At 30.3% G+C, this 24,126-nt stretch overlaps 1 protein-coding gene across 1 annotated transcript; it reads left to right on the plus strand.

Annotated features, from left to right (window-relative positions):
* Positions 1 to 9,180: 9,180 nt before the first annotated feature.
* Positions 9,181 to 13,359, plus strand: LOC111374279. The gene is made up of 5 exons (XM_022996935.1): positions 9,181 to 9,310; positions 9,392 to 10,790; positions 11,965 to 11,992; positions 13,036 to 13,239; positions 13,336 to 13,359. Exons 1-5 carry the CDS (start codon positions 9,181 to 9,183, stop codon positions 13,357 to 13,359), a joined length of 1,785 nt encoding a protein of 594 aa, XP_022852703.1.
* Positions 13,360 to 24,126: the final 10,767 nt, after the last annotated feature.

Genomic DNA, 24,126 nt, shown 5'->3' on the forward strand with positions numbered 1-24,126 from the left:
TTAACAATTAAATCTATAAAGAACTAAACAAAGGAGGACGCAGAAGACATATAAGATTAGACAACGTTATTTTGTAAGAACTGAGATTGAACAGCTCATTAGTTGAATTAATATAGCCATGTAAATATTAAAAAATTAATTATAGTACGGAACTCAGGAACCCAATAGAATCAAGTCAAATAGAACTGAACCTAAAGGAACCGAACCTGAACGATTCCATAATTAAATTTGGACCCGACGTTTCCACTTAATAAATGGCCAAAAATTTCAAATCTGGTTTGATTCTTATTAAAATCGAACCGAGTCGAACCATATCCAGCCCTATCGCTCAATCGTTTGAAAAACTCATGCAACGTCTTCTCCACCAAGCACAAAAGTTTAAGCCCCTATTTGGGCTCCATTAAAATTAGTTTTTAGGGGGGGAATGTATTTTAGAAAATTGATTTTTTTAGAGAATGTGTATATTATTTTGTTATAAAATGTGTATTAAAAAGAAGAAAAAATAAATTAAAATTAAAATGGAGCCCAAACAAGAGTTGAGAATAGTTGTAACTAACTGGCTACCTAAGGAAATGAAAAGTCTAATTAATTAGTTAGGTGGGAAGCAGTATTTCGGATGCATCATACTAGTCTTCCTAGAGATGTTAATTAGGACAATACAATGTTAAGAGCTTAAAGGAGATTGTTCGTTCGATGTTTAGTTTTCTTGTCGCATCCTATTTTTCTTTACGCTATAACAAAGGCTATAAACTAACTTTATAATCCACCGGTTACTAGAATCTTGTTGGACATTTAAGCAGTACTATTTCTCTTATCAAACTCATATTGGCTAATTGGTCATTGAGAAATACTATTGGACATGTCCAACAAGTTCGTACAAGCCCGACAAGATCAAGTGTGGGGGTACACAAGCACAACAAAGAAGCTTTGAATGGGAGGAGTCTAGTTAGTCATTTTTTGAAAAACTTTTTGTGGTCGACCATACACAAAATTTTGCCACAAGCGATATTTTGCATGGACATAGATTTCATTCTAACTTTACCTGATTTCATGAATTTTTTTTATTTTTTTTATTTTTTTAAAGAGTCTTCGCATATGATAGACTCATGCAACCTAATTTTACACTTGCATGGACTATTTTTTTTTATAAGAACTTTGACATTTAGACAATCGAATATAATATACAAATTTATCAAATTATTCATTTAATATGTTGCCTCCTAAATCGAGCTCCACAAAATATATTATTTAGTTGAGATGAACAATTTACCATGTATTAGTTTATTTAAACTTTATTGTATTGTATGTGAATTTGATATTACACCCCAATTTGAGTTCCATTATAGTCAGATTTTTAGGAAAAATGTATTTTGTAATAATGAATTTTTAAAAAATGTGTGGTTAAAAAAAAATTGGTTTTGCTATTTTCAAATTAATGGAGCACAAACAAATCTATAATCTATAATATAAGTGAGAATCATTTTTTTGGACGATTTTAACCCTCCTACAATTCAATTATTTCAATAATACCTTACTTTTCATTTTTCGATATGTAATAAATACTACATAGTTATTGTCATTTATGAAATTTTTGTTATTGATTCTCAATTAATTATATTCACATTAACTTAGAATCAATGAATTTTCACTTGATGAATTTTAAATTACATAAATTTAGAGTTATTATAAATAAATTTATTCATATTCATGTATCTCAAAATTTTAATGGGTATTTAAGTTATATATTAACAATTAATTTTTAAGTATCTAAATGTAATATAAAAAAAAATTGCTCATTTATATTATTTCATCATTACAAAAAATTTGAATCATATACATTGAGTTTTGAGAGTATAATTTTCTTCTCTTAAATTTCAATACTAAATTTTATTTTCTTTAATTCGTCCGAGATTCATTAAATTTGCCAACAAATCGGTACCAAATATTAGTTTTACATCATTTATAAAGTATTTTAGAATAACGTGCAATGCATGTTCAACTTTGATTAGTATGTTAACGTATGTATTATCCCTACTATATAAAAAGGGGAATGTAAAGACACTGTTGAAGGGAACAGTGTTTTAATCCATTTTATCTAATTGTAGCATTTTTATTTTTTTCAGGTAGGGGAGCAAAAATGACACCGTTTGTCTTAGTATATATTTTATACAGTGTACCTCCAAATTTACTGCAACATGCAACTTTCCATGTCACCAATGTCATCTCTTCACTCCGTGCTAAATAAAAAAATATTAGCTCAATATATTTCAAAAATGTAAAGAGTCAGGCATAAGTAAAAAAATTATTTCAAGTTTTTTTAAGTTATATATATATATATCATTGTAGTTAGTTATTATATGTAAAAATATATTAGCTTTAAAAAAAATTAAAACTCTCTCTGAGTCTTCGTGCACGGAGACAAGCAGGGGTTAATGTTTTTTGTTTTATTCTTTTTTTTTCATAGTAAAACTTACTTTTTTCAATTTTAACTAAATAATATTTATATATTTTTATTTAGTTTTCATAACTTTTTTTATTTCATTTTTATTATATTTTTTTGAAAATTGTTTTAAAATTTACTTTTTCGATTTAAATTTTTTTAATCTTTTCATTTTAAACGCCATTTTTTCAATTTTAATTAAATAATATTTATTTTTACTTTTAATTATTTCAATTTAATTTAAAAACTTTATAATAACTTTTTTTGGATTCATTTTATATTTGCCTGCCTACTGTATAATAATAATAATAAGATAAAGAGAAAAAAAAGTTATATGAATAAATTGTTGTGCTTACTTAGATATTAGCTTCAAAAAAAAGGAGGGAAAAAAATATATAAGCTCTTTGCCTTCTTGGAGATGTAGATTTTGTTTCCATTCTTAACTAGATTGTATTTATATACACTATTCTTTATTTAATTTTCATAACTTTCTCTTATATTGTTTTTATTATATATTTTCACAAAAATGTTTCTTCTTCAATTTTCTCTTTTCATATCTCTTTTTATTTTTATATGTGGAGTTTAACGTGTTATTCTTCTTTTTTTATTACCCATTTTGTTCTTTTTGTTTGTGTATAAATTCACTCGTATTTTTTCTCGCATGTCAATGTAAAGTAGATTAACATAAGCAAAAGTTACAAGAAGTTAAAAGTTTTATAAATGTATCAAACTTCCAGTGTGGTCTTTTTGTAGACCATAAACATTGGACTTTCGTTGTTAATTAGCTGGAAGACGTATTTATCGCCCATTTTCAGTTGTTTTTCCATAACAAAATCTGCCCAACATATAGTGAGACATCTTATTACGCCACTTGGTCTTAAATTTGTAGTAATGTCCCAATTGTGATGCAGAGAATCGTGGATCTGAATGTTGCGCACAAATTTCGGCAAATGCTATCGGGCAAAACTTCCTTTTATATATTGTAGTGATGAAAAAATTTCAATTCAAAAATTATGTGTGTGTATATATATATATATATATACATAATGTGAATTATGATAGTCGAAAAATTGTTCCCATCATCGGCTAGGTATATTTTCTCATCGGCTCTTTCTAATTTGATGGTGACAATTATGCCATCATATGCAGTTACTTGTATTGTATCACCAAGTTGTTGCCTCCAATCATTGAAAAAGATGTAGGAAGCATCTATATTAAAGATACATATAAAAATAATTTAAAAAAAGGCGTTAAAACATATATTAAAATGTCAAAGAAGTACTAACCAGCTGAATATTATGATTCAGGGAAGGGGTGATGATTCTGAAGAAACTACGTGAAACATCCATTTTATGAGAAATTTATTGTTTGTTATGTGGAATATTTGAAGTATGGACGAGTTGAATGAAAAAAATATGGTGAAAAATGAAGGCATTTAAGCTAAAAAAGTGTACTTTGCTTTTTGAATTAGATTTGACAAGAAATTCACGGGTGGTAGAATAGACAAATTTTTATTGAAAAGAATGTCTTCTTATTATTCCCAAAAATATTTTAAAAGAAAAAAGAAAAAAAATTATGTGGCCTTCGTGCACGGAGGTAACAGCCTCCATGCACAGAGGCCTAAATCACCGTGAGGTCTAAACCTCCACGCACAGAGGCCACAATTTTTTTTTCTTTTTTCTTTTAGTATGTTTTTGAAAATAATAAAAAGACAGTCTTTTCATTAGGAGGTCTAAGTAGACAAGCAAAAGCAATCTGAGTTTTTAGATTGTTTCATTTCTGATAACAAAAAAATACTTTCCACTAATCAATTATGAATTTCAGAGAACATAGTGCAACAACAAGAACCTGGTTATCAAATTCATTCATAAACCTCATCGAATCAAATAAAACTAAAAACATCTATCTCAAATTACCTAATCTCGTCAAAAAAATTTAGATGATTTCTTGCTAATAAATACACATTATATAACGTAAAAAAAACACATAATCTAACTCTTCCTCCCAATTTTTGTTTAGATTTTTCCCTATTATATTTGTTTTTATTAGGCATGTTTAAATAAATAATTGAAATATGATGTCTATGCACATTTTGATAAATATTTGAAGCATGGTGGCTTATCTATGCATAGCTAGGGATAGTCTATATTTCTCGGAGTTAGCATAATAATAATATTTTTTTATTTATTTTTCTCGTCAATATAGTGTATTTTATTAATTTTTTTGTTTTAAATTTGAGGATTTGCATATCTTGTAGTTGACTTACTTGCTGTCATAACTTGCTTGCTCTCATAGTGATAATGGGTAGATGGACACCTATATTTTTCTAGCTCCAAATTCTTGAATCTATATTTCATCAAGGCAACACAATTCCAAACAAATCAAAAATCGCATAGATAGTCTCTGAGCTGTCGTTATATGGCGAAATTTGTGATAATAATGTTTATAATTGGTTTAAGAATAAACGTGCTCATTCAAGAACGCCATCCACACAAACACAAGATTCTCAACTTTAGCCAATGGTAAAAAAAGATGAATTACGTAAAAGAGTTTTAGGTATGATTATTTGTTGAAATATGATTTTTTTTGTTGATTTTTAATTCCCTTTTCTACATAATTTTATCATACATATTTGGTATTATGAAAGTCACTACAAGTTATGCACCAGAAAGGCGAACTAGATGTCGTGAGTTTGAAACAGGTTTGGGTTTTTTTATGTTCGTTTACTTGTGTTTTTCCTTTTTTTTATTTTTTTTAGAATTGTTTATGTTATCTTTCATCAATCTTATTTTTATGTTTTAGGTTCTATTGATGATTGTATTGAGTTATACAAGGATGAAAGCATTTGTCATGAAAAAGACTCTGAAATGAAAATGAAATATCAGAAATTCCTAATATTTTACATGATTCTAAAAGAGTTGATTCCAAAAGAATAAATCTACGAGATATTCCGGCCAAACCTTATATTCTTCCATCGTATACAATTTGTAAATATTGTGCTGCAAAAAAGTTTCATAAAGAAAGTAAGGGCTTTTGTTGTTGTCATGGAAAAGTTAGATTACAGTTAAATAGTGTTTCTGCTGAATTGTTTAAACTATTTACTTCTACTTCATGTGAAGCAGTTGCTTTTAAAAAAGTTGCTCGTAGTTATAACAATCATTTTGCTTTCACTTCTTTTGGTGTTCAATATGATAAAAATTTGTGTAGAAATAATAAAGGTATATATACATTTAGAGTTCAAGGACAAGTATACCATTTTATAAATCCATTGTTACTAACTGATAGGAAACCAGCATATTTACAGTTATACTTCTATGATACTGATAATGAAATCACTAATAGACTAAAAAATTCTAACAGGTTGAGAAAATTGATAGATATCTTAAAGATGAATCCATATTGTCATTTTTTCAATCATTAAGTGAAGTTTCTGATTTTGGTTCTTGTCATATTGTGCTTAGGTGTGATCCAGGTCTTGACCAAAAACTATATAATATGCCATCGTGTGAGCAGGTGGCCGCAGTGTGGGTTGATGAAGACCCATCTGCAAGCCTTCAAAATTGTGATATATTAATTTATGGACATTCTAACACTGCACATAAAGTAAATTACTATTATGGCTACTATGATCCATCTCAGTATCCATTAATATTTGCCTATGGAGAACCTGGAGGCACGAAGGTATCTAAAAAGTCAATTTGAATACTTCTTCACTCATGGATGAAAATTTTATACAAATTAAAATATTCACTCCGCTGAACAACTTTTGGAAATGGAAGATTGTGGTAAGTTTTATCATCTGTAAAATTGTTTTATATGTAATAAAAGAATATATAATTATATTGTCATTCTCAGATTTTTTCTTCATATTTCTTTTCAGTTTTGAAGAAAACGAAGAAGTGAATGAATATATCCTGTCGCGAATATTATTGCTACAAACTTCAAGTGAGGCTTTCAGATAAGTCTATACTTTTTCATACAAGCAAACTTCTGCAGCAATATATAGTAGATATGCATGTTAAAATTGAAACTGGAAGATTGGACTATTTTCAAAATAATCGAAAGATTATAAGAGCGGAACTTTACCAAGGAATTACAGATAGTGTACAAAGTGGTGAGAATAGAGGCTATAAGATCGGTAAATCAATAGTGTTATCAACAGGGTTTATTGGAGGTCCTAGAAATTTAACTAAAAGATATATGGATGCAATGTCTTCAGTTCAAAGATATGGAAAACTCGATGTATTTTTAAAAATGACATGCAATCCAAATTAGCCTGAAATTAAACAAGAATTAAGACATAATGATGAAATACAAAATAGGCCAAACTTATTAGCACGAATATTTCGAGCTAAGTTTGAGAAACTAAAAACAGATTTATTAAAGAGGGAAATTCTACGGCTTGTAGTTGCTTATGTTTATGTGATTGAATTCCAAAAAAGAGGTCTACCTCACGTTCATATTCTTCTATATTTAAACCAAATTTTAAGATTACTAATTCTATGCAAGTTGATGAAATGGTTTCGTGTGAAAAACCAGATGAAAATGATAAGACATGAAATGTTGTGATTTACATCCATTAATTCTTGACTTTTATGATTAATTAACACCTAAATGTGCTAAGTACCCTTATATTGTGATTTAGGTTGCATTTGGATGATCATGGCATAAAATAGGAGAAAAGAGCGAAAAATAATTTGAATGGAATAAATTGAAAGTTCAGAGACCAAATTGTAAGTAATCTCTAGATGAGACGAGCAATGGAATGAATATTAAAGATCTTGCGGGATCAATTGGACGCAATTAGAAGTTGAAGGGTTGAAATTGCAAGAAGAACAATTTAAAAGAATAAAAAATGGAATTTGGGACTAAAATACAACTTTTGGATGAAATTTTACCTGGGTGACATCCCAGTTATAAAATCTGGGCGACTGCCCAACACCAAAAATCAATTACCAAAGTCAAAAGCCATGCCTAAGCGACTGCCCGAGTTTTGCCTGAGCGACAGCCCCAAGTCAATCGCGGTGAGAAAAATCTGGTTTCCTTTTTTGATTGAAATTCTTATGGAAACAAATCTTGTACATGATATATATATCCCAAATCTCGTCCAAAACTTAAAGAACGCCCCAACCCCATTTTTTCTCTCTTGGTGCTCAAGATCTATGATGTGCAACTAATTTCTTTTGCTTGATCGAAGGAGAGGGAAGCCTTGGAACAATTATAACTGTGAGATCCACCTGATTTTTATTGATTAATTCATATATTTAGTATTAAATCTTCTTTTGCACTTACTTCTATGATTGTTGTGTTTATTTCTAGAGTGCACGCTAGTTTATTAGTCTCAATAATCTATAGCTAAGTTAATTATCAAATCAGTAATTGTTTGATTAATTTAACTTGTGAAGCAACTTGTATTAGTAATTTGCTGCTTTGAAAAATTATTAAATCTTATGGAGAAGATTTATCTAGGTTAAATGCAAACGCTTGGTTTGCGTTATCTAGTTCATTGATTTCTCTAATTTGCAAAGCCATTATTAAATTAAATTCTTGTGCTTGTCTAGGATTGTTTGATAATGAGGATTAATTAGATTGCTTGTTTCTAATTAATTAAAACTAAGGAGTAATAGGAAAATTATTTCGAACGGGAAATTTTATTTTTCACAATAAATGCTACAATTATGAATTGATGATTATTTGTGGAAAGGTTTGTTTTATTGCTTATATTTAATTAGGTGATTTGTATTATTTCAAGAAAGCTAAAATCTCCCATTTTGGTTAGTATTGCATCAAAAAGTAAATTAATCACTCTTCGTGGGATCAACCCTTACTTCCACGACTACATTAATTTTAAGAAGTATAGGTTTTAATTTGGAGTGTCTACGACAGCACACACCAAATTTTAGCGCCGTTGTCGGGGAATGATTTGGTTTATTTTTGTGCTTTTTATTTGTTTTATTAGTTTTTGTTTTCAAAAAAAATTTTTTTTGTTTATTTTGTTATTTTGTTTAATTTAGTTTTTTCTTTCTTTTTGCTTCCGTGATTGTTTATGCCCATAACTCGATCCTCAAACCAATGTGATTTGCAGTGCAATCCAGAAATAGAAAGAACTTTGAGCAGGTTGAGGATTGGCATGGCTAGGAATCAAACTTTGAAAGAGCTTTCAGCTCCGGATTTGCATCGACAACCCTTATGCATAACTTTCCCTAATTTAGATACTAAAGCTACTTTAGAATTAAAATCCGGACTAATACATCTTTTGCCTTCTTTTCATGGTCTTACAGGTGAAGATCCCCACAAACATCTAAAGGAATTCCATGTGGTATGCACGAGTATGAAACCCACAGGGGTAACTGAAGAGCAAATCAAATTGAGAGCTTTTCCATTTTCATTGAAAGATTCGGCTAAGGATTGGCTTTACTATCTACCATCCGAAAGTATTACCACCTGGGAGGAGATGAAGAGGTTATTTCTAGAGAAATATTTTCCAGCTTCAAGGGCAGCAAACATCCGAAAACCAATTTGTGGCGTAATGCAGGACAACAGGGAATTCTTAAATGAATACTGGGAGCGTTTTCAAGCGACTGTGTACAAGCTATCCCCATCATCAAATCAGTGAACAACTACTCATCCAGTATTTTTATGAAGGGCTTATACCCACATATAGGAGTATGACTGATGCTGCAAGTGGATGAGCTTTAGTAGATAAAACTTCTGAGGGCACGAAGAATTTGATTGCAAACATGGCAGCCAACTCTCAACAATTTGGCACTAGACTCGACACCACTTCTGGACCTGTTAATGAACTAAATGTTTCATCTATTGAACAACAACTTGCGAGTCTAACTTCTTTTATTCGACAAATGGCTGCAGGTAATATGCAAAAGGTGAAAGCATGTGGAATTTGTTCGATGGCATGACGTCCAGCTAATATTTGACCAACTCTTCAAGAAGATGAACAAGTTAATGCAGTAGGGAGCTTTCCTAGACAACCACAAAAGAATTATAATCCTTACTTGAACACCTACAATCCTCCTAATCTTAGCTATGGGAATCAACAAGAGAATCAACCAAACGTCCAACAATATAGGCAGCCATATCCTCCTAAACAACAACAGGACCAAACTTCAAGTTCAGGTAAGCCTTTAGAAGATATTGTTAAGTCTTTGGCCACTAACACTTTACAATTTCAACTGCAAATAAAACAATTACAACAGGAGGCAAGGGCAAGTATTAAAAGTTTGGAGAAGCATATGGGTCAAATGGCAACCTCAATCAGTATGCTAGAAGTACAAGGTTCGGGAAAATTACCCTCTCAAATAATGGTCAATCCAAGGGAAAATGCAAGTGCAATCTTGTTGATGAATGGTAAGGAGGTTGAAATTCCAAAGGCAACCCTTACATCATTAGAACAGAAAAACGAAAAAGATGTCACTGAAGAAAAGAGTGTTCCCAACGATAATTGCATACCTAAGCGTAAGTTTTCATCCCTTTCTGAGTATAAATCGATACCCCCTTTCCCTCGGGCTTTAGTAGAACCCAAGAAAGATGAACATAATCATGAACTTTATGAAACTTTTCGTAAATATGAGGTAAACATTTCATTGCTGGATGCTATTAAACAAATACCTCGTTATGCTAAGTTTTTGAAGGAATTGTGTACCCTTAAAAGAAAAGAGAAACTTAAAAAGTGTGAAAAGATAAACGTAGGAAAAAATGTTTCTGCAATCATTCAAAGAAATCTCTCTACAAAGTGCAAAGATCCAGGCATGTTTAGCATCCCTTGCACGATAAGCAACACTAGGTTTGAAAAGGGCATGTTAGACTCAGGAGTTTCTATTAATGTCATGCCATACTTTATATACGCTTCTTTAAAACTTGGACCTTTAAATGAAATTGGTGTTCAACTAGCTGATAAATCAAATGACTATCCTAAGGGTATAGTTGAGGATGTTCTAGTGAAAATTAATGATTTGGTTTTTCCCGCTGACTTCTATGTACTTAATATGGGATATAGTGATCAAACTATTCCCATTTTGCTAGGAAGACCATTCTTAAGGACATCCAAAACTAAAATAGATTTTTATAGTGGCATGATAACTATGAAATTTGATGATAAAATCAGTGAATTTAACATTTATGATGCCATGAAACATCCTGATGAAACTAACCCTGTTTATTCTATAAAAGTGATTGATAATTTGGAACAAGAAGTTTTAGAACTTGATGAAAACAATGCAGTGAAAGTTGCCATTGATAAACATATTGAGGATGTGAATCAGGTTGCCCTCAAATATTGCCTTGTAGGAAACTATTGTAGCATTGAATGCTTCTTCAAAGTCACAAAAGTCGGGTAAAAGTTTGTATATTGTTTTGCCAATTGCTAACGAGAGGCCTTTTTATACAGGTTTCCAAATGGCTGAGGTGAGAACATGGGACTTTGGGAACCCAATTGATGCCGATTGAGGAAGGAAGCAATAAGTCTAGCCAAAGATAATAAACAAAGGCGCTGCTTGGGAGGCAACTCAAGAGGAGTTCGTTCCTTTACTTTTTATTTTTCTTTTCATTTTCGTATTTGCATTCATATTTTAGGTTAAATTTATTCTCTTCTTGACATTTTACTTTAAATTGGAGACAAAGTAAAATTTAAGTGTGTGGGACGAAATTTAGGTTGTTTTTAAATTTTTAAAATAGGTCATGCTTCCGTTACTTTTGACAAGACAAGAAAAATATTTTGAGAAAAATTGAGGAAAAAGTTGTGATTTTAAATAATTTTTGGTTGCATGTGTTATCTGCTAGATTCAATTAGGCTTTGATGGACTCATAACATGATTGAATAAGTGATCTTCCAACTTAGAGTTAATTAGTTGAGTTATTTTCCTTGAAGATGGTAGTAACTAAATTTTGTAGACAAAAAGCCGGTGAGATTTTGAGCCCTTAGACTGACACATAAATATCGGTTTCACTATTTTCTTTCATGAGTGATTTTCTTCCATGAATTTGTTTCTCTAAAACTTGCATTGATTCTCTTCGATGTCATATTGATACATACATGCATGAACATGATTAATGCCATCTTTGTGACATAAGTTAGCCACCTTAGCCAAATAGCATACCCTGTAATTAATTTTCCCTTTGTTGAACCCCTTTGAGCCTTATAGCATTTTCTTTGTAAACCTATATTACAAGCTTTAAACCTGAAAAAACAATGTCTTTACCTAAGTCGTGGAGCTAGTAGAGTATTGTTCGTCATTTTGATATATGTGAGTGCGAAAGAAATAAGTGTGGGGTGTCTAAAATTTTGGTAGGATTATGATGGTGGAATGGAACATATTATTCAATTTCAATTCTAAAAAGAAAAATCCTTACCTGCATGCTATTGTGATCAAATCTATAATGCACGGTCCTTGTGGACAATTAAATCCTACAAATCTTTGCATGGAAAACAACCATACTCGTAAAAATAAATATCCAAAAGAATATATTTTACATACTTCATTAAGTAATGATTTTTACCCACTTTACAGATGTCGTAACGATGGTGTTACTGTTAGAGTCAGATGATGCATACTAGACAATAGATGGGCTATACCATACAATCCGTATATTTTAGCTAAATATGATTGTCATATTAATGTAGAAATATGTTCTTCAGTTAAAGCTGTGAAATATTTATATAAATATGTATACAAATTACATAACCGTGTTAATTTTGCTGTGAATAAAGAAACCAATAAATATTATATCGATGAAATTTCAAATTACCAAACTGCTAGATGGATATATGCGTTAGAAGTGTTGAAAATTCTCAATTAGTTATATACAATAAAATTGATGATTTATTAGAAGTTATAAATAAAAACTTTATCCAACAAACAATGTTAACTGAATTTTTTTGAATGAATATTTCTAATGAAAAGGCTTAGATTTTACTTTATAAAGATTTTCCTACACACTTTGTATAGAATACATATTTGTGAGTTTTAAATACTAGAAAAAAAGCAAAATGTTATTAGTAGAACAGTTGCTGCTAATCCATCTAACGGTGAGAGATACTTTTTAAGAATTTTACTGAATCATATTAAAGGACCAAAATCTTTCGAAGATTTAAAAACAATTAATGGTGTTGTAGCACCCCCTTATCGCCAGGCTGCATTCTTACGTAGTCTAATAAGTGGAAATAATTATTATGACACGTGTTTAACTGAGGCAATTTCTTATCTAATGCCTATATCACTTCGTCGACTTTTTGCTAATGTGCTGATTTTTTGTACCCCTACAAATTCTAGAAATTTATGTATTAAATTTAAAGCTTACATGATGGAAGATTTTTTACATACAAGTTAGACAAAGTATGATACTGAGATTAGAGCTCTACGGTGTACAAATTCATTCTTAGAAGTTGTTGGTGAAAGTGTAAATGATTTTTGCTTCACAGATTTCGACATTACTATAAATGACTCTGACATGTTAGAAAATATGATTTTAGAAAAAAGTGCAAATGCTAGTGTTGAGTCTGACATGCATTTTACAAAGAATTTAAATAAAGAAAAACAATTTGCTTATGATACTATTTTAGATTGTGTTTTCAACGATAGAAATGTACTTTTTTTATTGATGGTCCAGGAAGTACTGGTAAAACTTATTTGTACAAAGCATTGCTTACTACAGTACGATGTAGACAACTCATTGCAATGACAATAGCATCATCTGGAGTAGCTGCTTCTTTATTACCTGCTAGAAGAGCTGGCCATTTGCGTTTTAAAATTCCTCTTCGAACAAGTCCTGATATGCGATGTTCGGTAAATAAACAATCTGTATTTGGTCATCTTTTAAAATGACGAAGCTAATTGTGTGGGATGAAGCATCAGTGATTAATAAATATGCTTTTGATACAGGCATTAGTTAAGAAATATTACTGAAGGACGAAGCTTTGGATAAAACGTTAAAAGATATTACTGAATGTGAATTGATATTTGGTGGAAAGTTCATTGTGTGTGGAAGGGATTTTTGTCAAGTTTTGCCAGTGGTACGGAGAGGAACAAAAGATGATATTATGAAAGCAAGTCTAATATTTTCATATTTGTGACAATACTTTAGACAACTACTACTAACTCAAAATATGAGGCTAGATTGGATCCCTCATTTTGTGAATATTTAGTCAAAATTGGAAATGCAATTGAAAAGAAGCATACATGTTGCATGATTAAACTTCCTTCAGATATTGTCATAGATTTTGAAGATGAAATTAAATCATTGAAAAAGTTGATCAGCATTGTGTTTCCGAATTTTCGCACTTATAGTGACAATTTAAATACTATGATAAATAGAATTATTTTAACTCAAAAAAATGAATATGTACATATGACAAACAATATGTTAGTAAAAAAAACTCCAGGAGATACATTTACATATTTCAGTTTCGATGAAGTGATTGATAAAACGGAAGGATTTATTCATGAAATTTTTTTGAATAGTTTAACTCCAAATGGTATACCTCCACATGAACTTGTTCTAAAAAAAAAAAAAAAAAAGGTCTTGTTATGTTACTCAAAAATATTAATCCTTCGAAAGGTTTGTGTAATAGAACTAGACTTATTTGTCGTGAATTTAAATAAAATGTTATTTTAGCTGAAATTAGATCTGGTGAATATCGTGGAAAACAAGTATTTTTACCTAGAATTCCATTTATTCCACTTGAGGGAGATAAACATTCAGTACCCTTTAAAAAAACTCAATTTTCTTCCTTGTTTTGCTATGACTATTAACAAAGCCCAAGGTCAAACATTAGATTTTATATGTTTATATCTTCCCGAACCTGTGTTTTCACATGGTCAGTTATACGTTGCATTGTCTAGAGCAAAAACAAGACAAAATATAAAAAGTTTTGATTAAGCCAGCAGACGAAAATAAATCACATACTTGTTGCACAAAAAATGTGGTCTATCTGAAAATTTTGAATTTAATACATTCTATTTAACAAGTTTAGAATTCTAAATTGTCCAACAATTAATCTATCATCCCGTTGCTGCCAAAGTTAAAATTTATACATCATGTTTCAACAAAAGAATACATAAGGTTAGTTATTTTCATATTTTTTTAATTATAATTATATTTTGTTTGCTAATATGCTTGATTTTTTCCATCATCTTTCTTATTTAAAGCATAAATATGAATATTTAACAATAAATTTATGAGGAAAGAGACCATGTAAAAACTAAAACATTGTCAATTCATTTATGTTTATCACGATTTCACCACAGTTTAATTTTTTCTATACATACACCAACAATATGACAAAATAGAAAAAGAAAAAAAATACAACAAAAACTTATTACATAACATTTATTCTCATTACATGACCAGATAACTAAGAACGATAATGAAGAAAATATTCATTGTTACAAACCTTTATTCTCATTACATGACCAAATAATTAAGGACGAGGATGAAGAAAATATTCATTGTTACAAATATCCACTACCATCTTCTGTTTATAAATTGACATCCTATCAGGTGAAACTAATTCTATTGGCTGCCCTAAGACAAAGCATTCTATATATTTTAGTACGAATATTCCACATTTTGACCTGTAGAAGAAATAGTTTTACTTTAGGCTACATTAATATAAAGAAAAAATTAAATATCATAACAAATAAATAGCTATTTAAATGCTCACCCATTGCCTGTACATGGTAGATAAGGTATGATCTCCACTTGCATTGTTTTACTTCTATGTTTCCTTACATCATTTCTAGTAGAAAGCTCAGAATTCAAAATGAATGCATGGATTGTACTGTGTGTTGCTTTTGCATGTATCACGACTTGATGTGGTATAAGAATACCATTACTACAGTCATATATTTAGAATTTCCATTCAGGAATATTCACCACAAAAAGATATCAACAATTGCCAGGAAATGAGCATGGAATTAATAGATGCTTGCACGCCATCCATTTACGACCATTTATAGGCGAAACACCATTCGCATATTTTTCTAACGAAGTGAAGTCCACTTCTCCCTTAGTGATTTTGTTTTTCTCTTCTATTAACTAGGTGAAAATACTAGAACACTCATCTTCAAATTTGAAATCCATTATTGCATATTCTTTAGAAATTAGAGTAGAACCATCCTTAATAAGTCGCCTTAGTAACTACAACTCCAGCTCAATACTCTAATAGAGTAAATACATGTAAATTTAATTTATTGATATCAAACATAAAATTAAATTAATTGTAATTACTAAACTTTACTCACCGTGGCAGTTGCATCTTTTCCTACATCCAACAATTTTTCAACATGTCCCTTTCAATGTAATTGCCACTGTCCTCCCAATATGTACTATATAAAAAATATAAATTAATGTTAGATAATATAGTTTACTATCTACTGAATTAAAAAAATGGTATTTAAGCTAGTACAGTAGAGTTAAATTTGTTACCCTGACCGATTATGCAATATCCAATCTCTAATCATGTTGTACTTGTCCTTTGGATAAGTTTCTAAAGGACGGCTTTTTGATGACGAAGACAATATCTGTTTTTCTCCTTACCTTTATTTTCTCTTCTCAACCTTTCAAAACTTTCTCTTCGTTTGTTCATATATTGATGTTTGCCTTGGTAAATTGCTGGGAATTGGAATTGTGTGGATAGGAACATCTTGTTGCATAGAACCAATAATGGCTTCTATATTTGATACATTATTCAATGTATTCTTGTTCTGTTCATCTACGTAAGATCTCATTGAACTTAAACTGCTATCGACATAAGATTGCATGTTGCCTAAGATATTATCTTCTTGCCATTTTTGCTGCTATTGGAATTCCTGTTGGAATACTTGTTTGTGATTGTTAAGAATAGTATCCATATAAGAACGAATACTGGATTGCATATGATCTTCTTACCATTTTTAATGTTGTTCAAACAACTGGTTTTAGCTGCAAATTATTTCTTCCTTCAGGTTATGGCATACACCAAACACATCTAATATTACATGTTGCCTATGTATTCCCAGCATTTCTTCCATTTGTTCGCGAGTTATATAGTTGGACGCATCAAAAGCAGAAGCAGAAGTGGGACCAACACCAAGAGAAGTTCTCGAACTACTGGGAATAGTCGTTTCTTGCACAAAGATGTTTTTTGGGATTTGTTGTACTATGTTGTCTAATTCTCCATTGACAATACTATCTAACGTGCTATGTTGATTATCAGCTGACATTGAAAGAGTTGTATACCATGATATTTCTAACTCTTCTTCGGTGGGATATAACACTGCAATTACCTCAATCTGTAATCAACAAAATTACCNACCTGGAATGCAAGTGGATATCCTCTTAATACATATTTACAATCTATTTGTTGATTTTGTTATGCTCTTTGCACTCTTTCCGCTTGTGATTCTTGCAATGAATTTAACGAAACAAAATATACTTTTCGACCCCATGGATAAGCAAGAAAGTCATTGAGATGCTCGACCATACCAAGAGTCTTATAATCAATAATTCTGCCATTTTGTTTCAAAACACACTCCACAAACATAACCAAGCACATCTTAAATTTATATATGTAGTCTTCGCATGAATGGAACGCTTGGTGCAACATTCTCATAGTAATTCTTCTTGTACCATTGAAATAATGATTTATAAGACGATAGTTATTATGATTAATTTTCATAGATGGTTCATGGCATGGTAATCCAGTGATGAGACAATATTCTTGCATGCTAAACCTGTCAATACGATCATCTAACCGTACCCACACTTCGTTATTTTTACCACAATGTACAAGCCTCGTTACAAATTCATGTATCAACCTATTACTAAATCGTTCCTCTTCTGCTCTATAAATAATTTCCGCAAAAAATCCATAGAAATTGCTACACATAACAGAAGCATGGGGATTTGCATCTATAAATTCGATAAAATCTTGGAGATATTCCCGATTTGGATATTGACAGATAGTGGCAGAAAATCATTGATTTGGAGGGACAATATATTTTAGAGACATCTGCATAGATAAATCCAATAAAAGAAGAAGACAAATTTATATTTATAAGAATCTCATAAATTCTAACTCTATATCTATATGTCACAATGGCAACAATTCAGGTGTTATTATCTATATTTTCAGATAATTATGACTAAAGAATACTAAAATTTCAAGACCTTATACATACTATATTTCAGGTAGAATGGAGGCTTATAAATGAATAACTAAGGCTACAATTTTCCCTTCATGTTATCTTTCTTTTTTTTCCTGTATGTTGGAGATTTTATTTTAAAAGTGGTTATAATTTTTAGTTTCCTTTGCATTATTAGTTCTGCCTGCAGTAAACATATTTTAGTATAAAATCTAAATTATTTTTAAGAAGAAAATGTCTTCCAATTAAAAATATATTGTTAATACTTTTACTAAACATAAATTACTGGAAGATGCAAGCACATAGACAGGGTCTCTCCGTGCACGGAGAGGCCACCTTTCCGTGCATCACAGTGCCGACAACCTTTCCTTATCCATTCAACAATAAATCTTACCTTTTATCTATCTAAATGTTTGCACCTTGGACACTTCTCTCTACTTTGAACACCTTTCCTCTCTTGCAAAAATGTGAAATTGCTAAAATTTTAGTATGATTGATAAGATAAAATGTTAGAAAGAATCTTCACATGTGAACTCTCGTGACTTTTAGTAGTTGAGGTAGTAAGTGAAAATAATAATTGTAGGAATATTATTTTGTTGTTTTGTGAGTTAGTTAGGATAATAATTGTAGGAAATAAATTTTCTTTAACTTTTTTTTTCCTTTTTTTTTTTTTTTGTTATTTCATTAACATATTCATTTACATTTATATTTATATTCAAAAAAAATAATAACTAACTTCATCAAATTTGTCTTAGATGAAGAAAGTATATCATAAATATCTTTTGGAAAAACTCTTTCTCATCATAAATTAGCCATTGTACTTGTACTTGTACTGAAACTAAAACTTTACTACTTCATATCTATTTACAGAGTTATTACTCAATAAAGTATGGGCATTGTATAAAATCTATTTACAGAAGTTATTATTCAATAAAGTATGGGCACGATGAAATTTTACAGACTGTAACATAGCTTTATTTTAATTTTATATAGTACAAAAAAAAATGTAATATTATTTTAAATATTTTACTCTGATAATTCATTCAATTCATCTCATTAGTACTACAAGTTTACAAGTAATCCACATACCAGGTATGGCAATAGATTAGATTTTACAATGTATTACTGTTAAATATAATATAAAAAAATATAAATGATATCACTGTAAGTGTCTATATATATCTTCTTCTGTTTCCGATTGGTTATCTCAAAAGAAACATTTTCTCTCAAAAGTTACTCTATGTCTTCATCCTGTTTTTTAATCTATATACAAACATTGTCACCATCACAATGGAAGAAAAGTACCAACTTATACCAGAAATTCTATCCAACAATAAAAAATGGAAAGCCAAAGTAATTATTGTAGAGAAACAATCATCAAAACCTTCAAGACAAGGCAATGAAGATACCAACACACGATGCTAATGAATACTGACATAAGTTATGCATTTATTTAGTATTAGACATGAACTTTTCTTTTTCTTTTTGAAAATATGTTCTCTCTTTTATTATATATATTCTTACACTAATGAATTTTTATCTTTTTATCTATTAGTATAACACTATCTAAGCAAGTCTATATGACTTGAATATCACTGCGTTAGAAAACGAACTTCTTCTTGAAAAAAACTATGCAATTTTTAAAGCTTATGTTAAAAACAATAATGGAAAGTACAAATATTCAACAGGGGCTCTACAGTGGACGATTTCTGGAGAAACTCGTGTTCAAGAGTTGAATAACAATAACCTTGAACTTGTTTTTTCAACCTATCACCTTATTTCTTTCGATGAAATTGAACAGTTCATGGGTACAAACACTGATATAAGTAAGAAATTGCGTGTTTATTCTCAAAATAAATAATACTAGTATATATTATTTAATCTAATAATTAAAATTACAGGCAACACAAAATTTTTTTTATTTATTTTTCATTTTGCAAACATCTTGGCAATTGTGATTGATATGATGCCTAAACGATTGATTCAATCAAATGATGATAACCAAACTTGGGTACAGGATGTAATACTTCTGGACCAAAAATTCAAAATAATGATGTTGACACTGTAGGATTCATTTGTTGACAGAGAATTCAAATTATTGGCAGAAAATATTGACAAACCAGTAATCTTTGTAACAAACCTAAAAGTCTCCTCTTTTTTGGGTATGTTTCTATTATTTTTCCTTATTTAAACTCTGCTTAAAAATGCATTTAATATGTTACATCAATGAATTGTATAAGTTTAAAACTCTCCACAAAAGTTCGTAGTACCTTTTTTATAAATACTCCTTTCGTTGCAGTACAAAAGTTGGTTGAATGGTATGTATGTATATTCTTTTGCTTACAATTATTATAGTTTTATTCGGCTTATTTACTCTTTCATTCTTTCAGGAAAGATACAAATTTAGACAAAATCGATGAGTTCATTTTGAAAAAGCCATACACTTAAAAATCTCTCACAAAATTGTCTCCTCCAATGCGCAGCAAATTCACCTTAATTCAAAATCTACATGGCCGACTTTTACCAGTATTTATATTTTCCTATACAGAATAAAATTATGGTTTCTATTTATATTTCTTTATAAGTTAGAATTTCCTTTTTCAGAGAAAATTTTATTGGGTGAATGCTACTGTAAAAATGGAAAAAATAGATCACAAATGTTGGTACATGGCTTGCAGCAATTGTTATTGGTGATCAAGCGCTGATTTTGGTGAAACATATGTTTGTATCTTCTGTAAAAGTTTCAATTCAAAAGTTATTCCTCGGTAAAATATAATTTTCCACACCTTTCTAATAAATATATCATATATCTTATTTCTAAATAAAAAATTACTCTCTTTATCTCAGAACAACAGCATATGTCCAATTATCAGATGTCACATGATGTATAAATGCAAATGCAATTGGTGAAGTTGCAGAAAAGCTTATGTTCACAGATGTACAAACTTTGAAGGAAGAAACAAACTTTGTAATAATTTGCAATCTTCTCCAATCTCTATTTTGGTAAATTTGATGGATTTCTTCATAACATACATATTTTTTATATAGGGTTCAGAAGCAAATTTTGGAGATATAATTAGGAAAATGTAAAACATTGAAAGAGCATTCTATTTCAAAGCGACTCAAGCAGAACCTAATTCATCCAATTACAATTTTGACATCATCTCCGTGGAATGTTTAATTGCAGAAGAACAACAAGAATGCCATCAAAAGAATATTGATTCTAAAAAAATTAAAATTTTTTTGACATAGATGCCGATGACAATTGGTCCTCTCCAGCAAAAAAAGCTCTTTTCAAATCAGCTATTGAGTAGTTAGAAAGTCCCAGTTCAAATCCATTTATTTTATCAGACAAAATGAAAGAAAAATAGACTAGAAAATTGAATGAAAAAATTCAGCTGTACTATCTTTTGAAATAGTTGAAAGACAAGCCAGTTGATGTTGAATGATATTGTATATATTTTTTGTGTGACTTGTACTTATTTTATAGCTTTCAATGAAATTACATTCTCTTCAATTTACATCTCAATTATAAAAGTAGTAATTTCTCATTTTAAAAAATTTAAAAATACTTTTTTTGGAAAAAAAAATTCTTCACATTTCATGTTAATAATAACATAATCTATATAATATTCGTACAACGCACGAGACAGACACTAGTATTAAAAAGCAGCCAAAGAGACAAATCCGCATCAGCACCGAGTCAAGAACTCGGTGAGAGACATGTCACCATCTCACAATCTGTTCAAAAAGGGCCCCACTATTAGTTCACTGTTGAAGTGTCGCCACATCAGCACGTCAGCGTCGTCGTTTGCTACCTTATGCCATATGGACCCCACCTGTTTCGTGTCTCGTCTAACACGACAACAATTTACTTGTGTATCCGAGGGGCCGCATGCCTTTGAATGAAAACAACATTGGCAGCATTGTCACTGCAGCCTGGCACTATAACACCAGTATCAACTTTGGAGTTGAACTTATATATTAGTTATTAATTTTACTTTTAATTAACTTCCTATTCTTAAAAATTGTGGGGATATGTTTCTACTTATATTTACCTTTAAAAAGTTACTTTTTTGGAATGTAATTTTTAACACGAAATAAGTAACTTAGTTATTTTTTAATTTTGACTAATAAAATTTGTTATTTATTTTAATATTAACTTATTTACTTATATAAATTACTTGAACATAATCTTCCTAGGCTTAACCAAACATGTTATAAGCATTGATATATTTAGTGAAAAATTGATAAGAAGCCTAATTGTTTATTAATGGTTCCCAATACCAACACATTATTAATGTGAAGATTTTCATCTTTTGAGTAAAGGAATATCCTACTTAACACAATTTATTTTCAAATATAATTTGATTTGAAGTTGTAGGCTAACTTCGCGACTCACTGGACGTGTTGAAGGCTGAAAATGATTGAAATTCAAGCTGATTTCCAACTTATAGACAATATAGTAATCCAGTTATAAGTTGGTTTCCATTTATTTGACTATTAAAAAGTCACATAAATGTGCATGTCGCTCTGTTTTAACTTTCTAGAAAAAATACATATAAACTGATACAATATAATTTGGACCGAGCTGAATGTATGGGTTCAGCTCCTTACAGACCCCTTACAAGGTCTCATATGGGGTGGGTTTGGGTCTTTTTTTTTTTTTTTCCATTTTTTATTGCCTTGGGGCCAACCCATGAGAGGGGTCTTATTGTAAGACCCCTGTAAAATGAAGCCCTGTACACAGTGTTTTATTCATTTAATTTTAGTAGAAAAGAATCGATAAAGTAAAGGTAAAGCCTAACATCATTTTTATTCGTGCATGTTCCCGAAATCCCCCAATATTAAATTTGAACAAAAATTCTTCAAGTACAGAAAATTTTTGCCAGATTTTTGACAGATTTTTGAATTCTCACTCACATGAGAGTGGGCCCATGTATAAAATATTGAAAAAAAAATTTCTCGCCTTTGAATGTGAGTGTTCGGTAGGTACAGGGATTTAAATCCCTGTACCTATAGCAAGGTTCAAATTTGAAACCTATGCAACAAATTTCCCAATATTAAATTCCAAATAGCCACGCGAAGAATGCAAATTTAGAATTGGTCAAAAGACAGCTTAAAAGGAGATCTTCACGAATATGAATCCCTGTACCTATAACAAGGTTCAAATTTGAAACCTATGCAACAAATTTCCCAATATTAAATTCCAAATAGCCACGCTAAGAATGCAAATTTAGAATTGGTCAAAAGACAGCTTAAAAGGAGATCTTCACGAATATGAATCCTCCAAAGATTTAATATCTTGTCTGTATTTTTTTTATCTTTATGCGTAATTTGCAGTGGTCCATGTTCTTATTAGTTTATAGGCGTTTGAGGTATGAAAATATGACAGCCTCATTTTGGTATAAAATCTTTAAAATTCATTTTTTTTTCCAAATTCGGTCAGTAAAATAATTTTTTGCATGAATTCATATTTTCTATTTTTTAACCATACGTTTTTCACAAAATTACTTTTGACAAAATTTATTCTTAAAAAATCTACATCAAAAAACCCTTAATTACATGTTAATAAAGTTCCATCCACAAGCAGGGGCAGAATTTGGGGGGGGGGGGGGGGGGGGTTTTGTGGGGTTTTTTTTTTTTATAGTGTTTCACAAATTAACAAAAATTTGTCATTTTGGATGGGTACGTCTTTAATCCAAGTGGACAAATAAACACTGTTGAGCTGCCACATCAATTTTTCGTCGCATACTTGGAATTTTTCGTTAATTAAGGGTAATAGGTTGGAAATGAGTGATGGATGTGTAAACCCGTAAATAGATGAGTGTGTAGTGGGTTACCATTTTTTGTTCAAAGAACAAGTAGTAACCCAGGGTGAAATTCAGTGAGCATTCATTTAATTAACTCATGTACAAGTTTGTGCTTGTCAAGCTACTAAGCAACCATTTGTTCCTTTTGCTGATTATCATTTCTGAGAGATGTCGATTTTTGGTTTTTGAGTATGAAATCTGAGATCAATCAACTACTACATGGTATATAATGAACATAAATATATCTGCAATTTCAGGAATTAGTGATGCAGTGCATAAGCAACCATATAGCCTTTTTACGTGTTCGATTTTCATAGTTAATTTTCTTACTATATGAAGTTCATTTACGTGTTCGATTTTTATTATTGGATTTGTAGGGATAGGTGCAGGACACTTGTCAGGGACTCTAGATCTTCCTACCCAAGGGGCATGTAAATAAATTAGGACCTCTCGTATCGTGCGTACTACTCGAGAGAACATTAGAGTTTTATATAATTAACTGAGCATACCAGCTACAAGTTTTGGAGTCAATAGTTGTTAGTTCATGACATCGGATGAAATTTGACTTGTAATAGTAATTTTTTGGAAATTGTGTGATTAAAAATGTAGAAAAAATTTTGATTTATGTGTAATATTTTTTTATTAAAAAATATATAGTTAGTAATAAGAAAAAGAAAAATGAATTATAATTTAATAGGGGTAAGGGGGCTAAAAATATGTCCATCCCACTTAAACA

The sequence above is a fragment of the Olea europaea genome, unplaced genomic scaffold (genome assembly GCF_002742605.1).
Source record: "Olea europaea var. sylvestris unplaced genomic scaffold, O_europaea_v1 scaffold1229, whole genome shotgun sequence".
Lineage (NCBI taxonomy): Eukaryota > Viridiplantae > Streptophyta > Magnoliopsida > Lamiales > Oleaceae > Olea > Olea europaea.

What these genes read in the sequence shown, in the direction of transcription:
- LOC111374279 (XM_022996935.1), top strand. Translation starts at nt 9,181, where the DNA reads ATGGCAGCCAACTCTCAACAATTTGGCACTAGACTCGACACCACTTCT. An exon ending in TATTCGACAAATGGCTGCAG is followed by an intron (nt 9,311 to 9,391) that starts GTAATATGCAAA and finishes CTCTTCAAGAAG; the next exon opens with ATGAACAAGTTAATGCAGTA. An exon ending in TTCAAAGTCACAAAAGTCGG is followed by an intron (nt 10,791 to 11,964) that starts GTAAAAGTTTGT and finishes CCCACTTTACAG; the next exon opens with ATGTCGTAACGATGGTGTTA.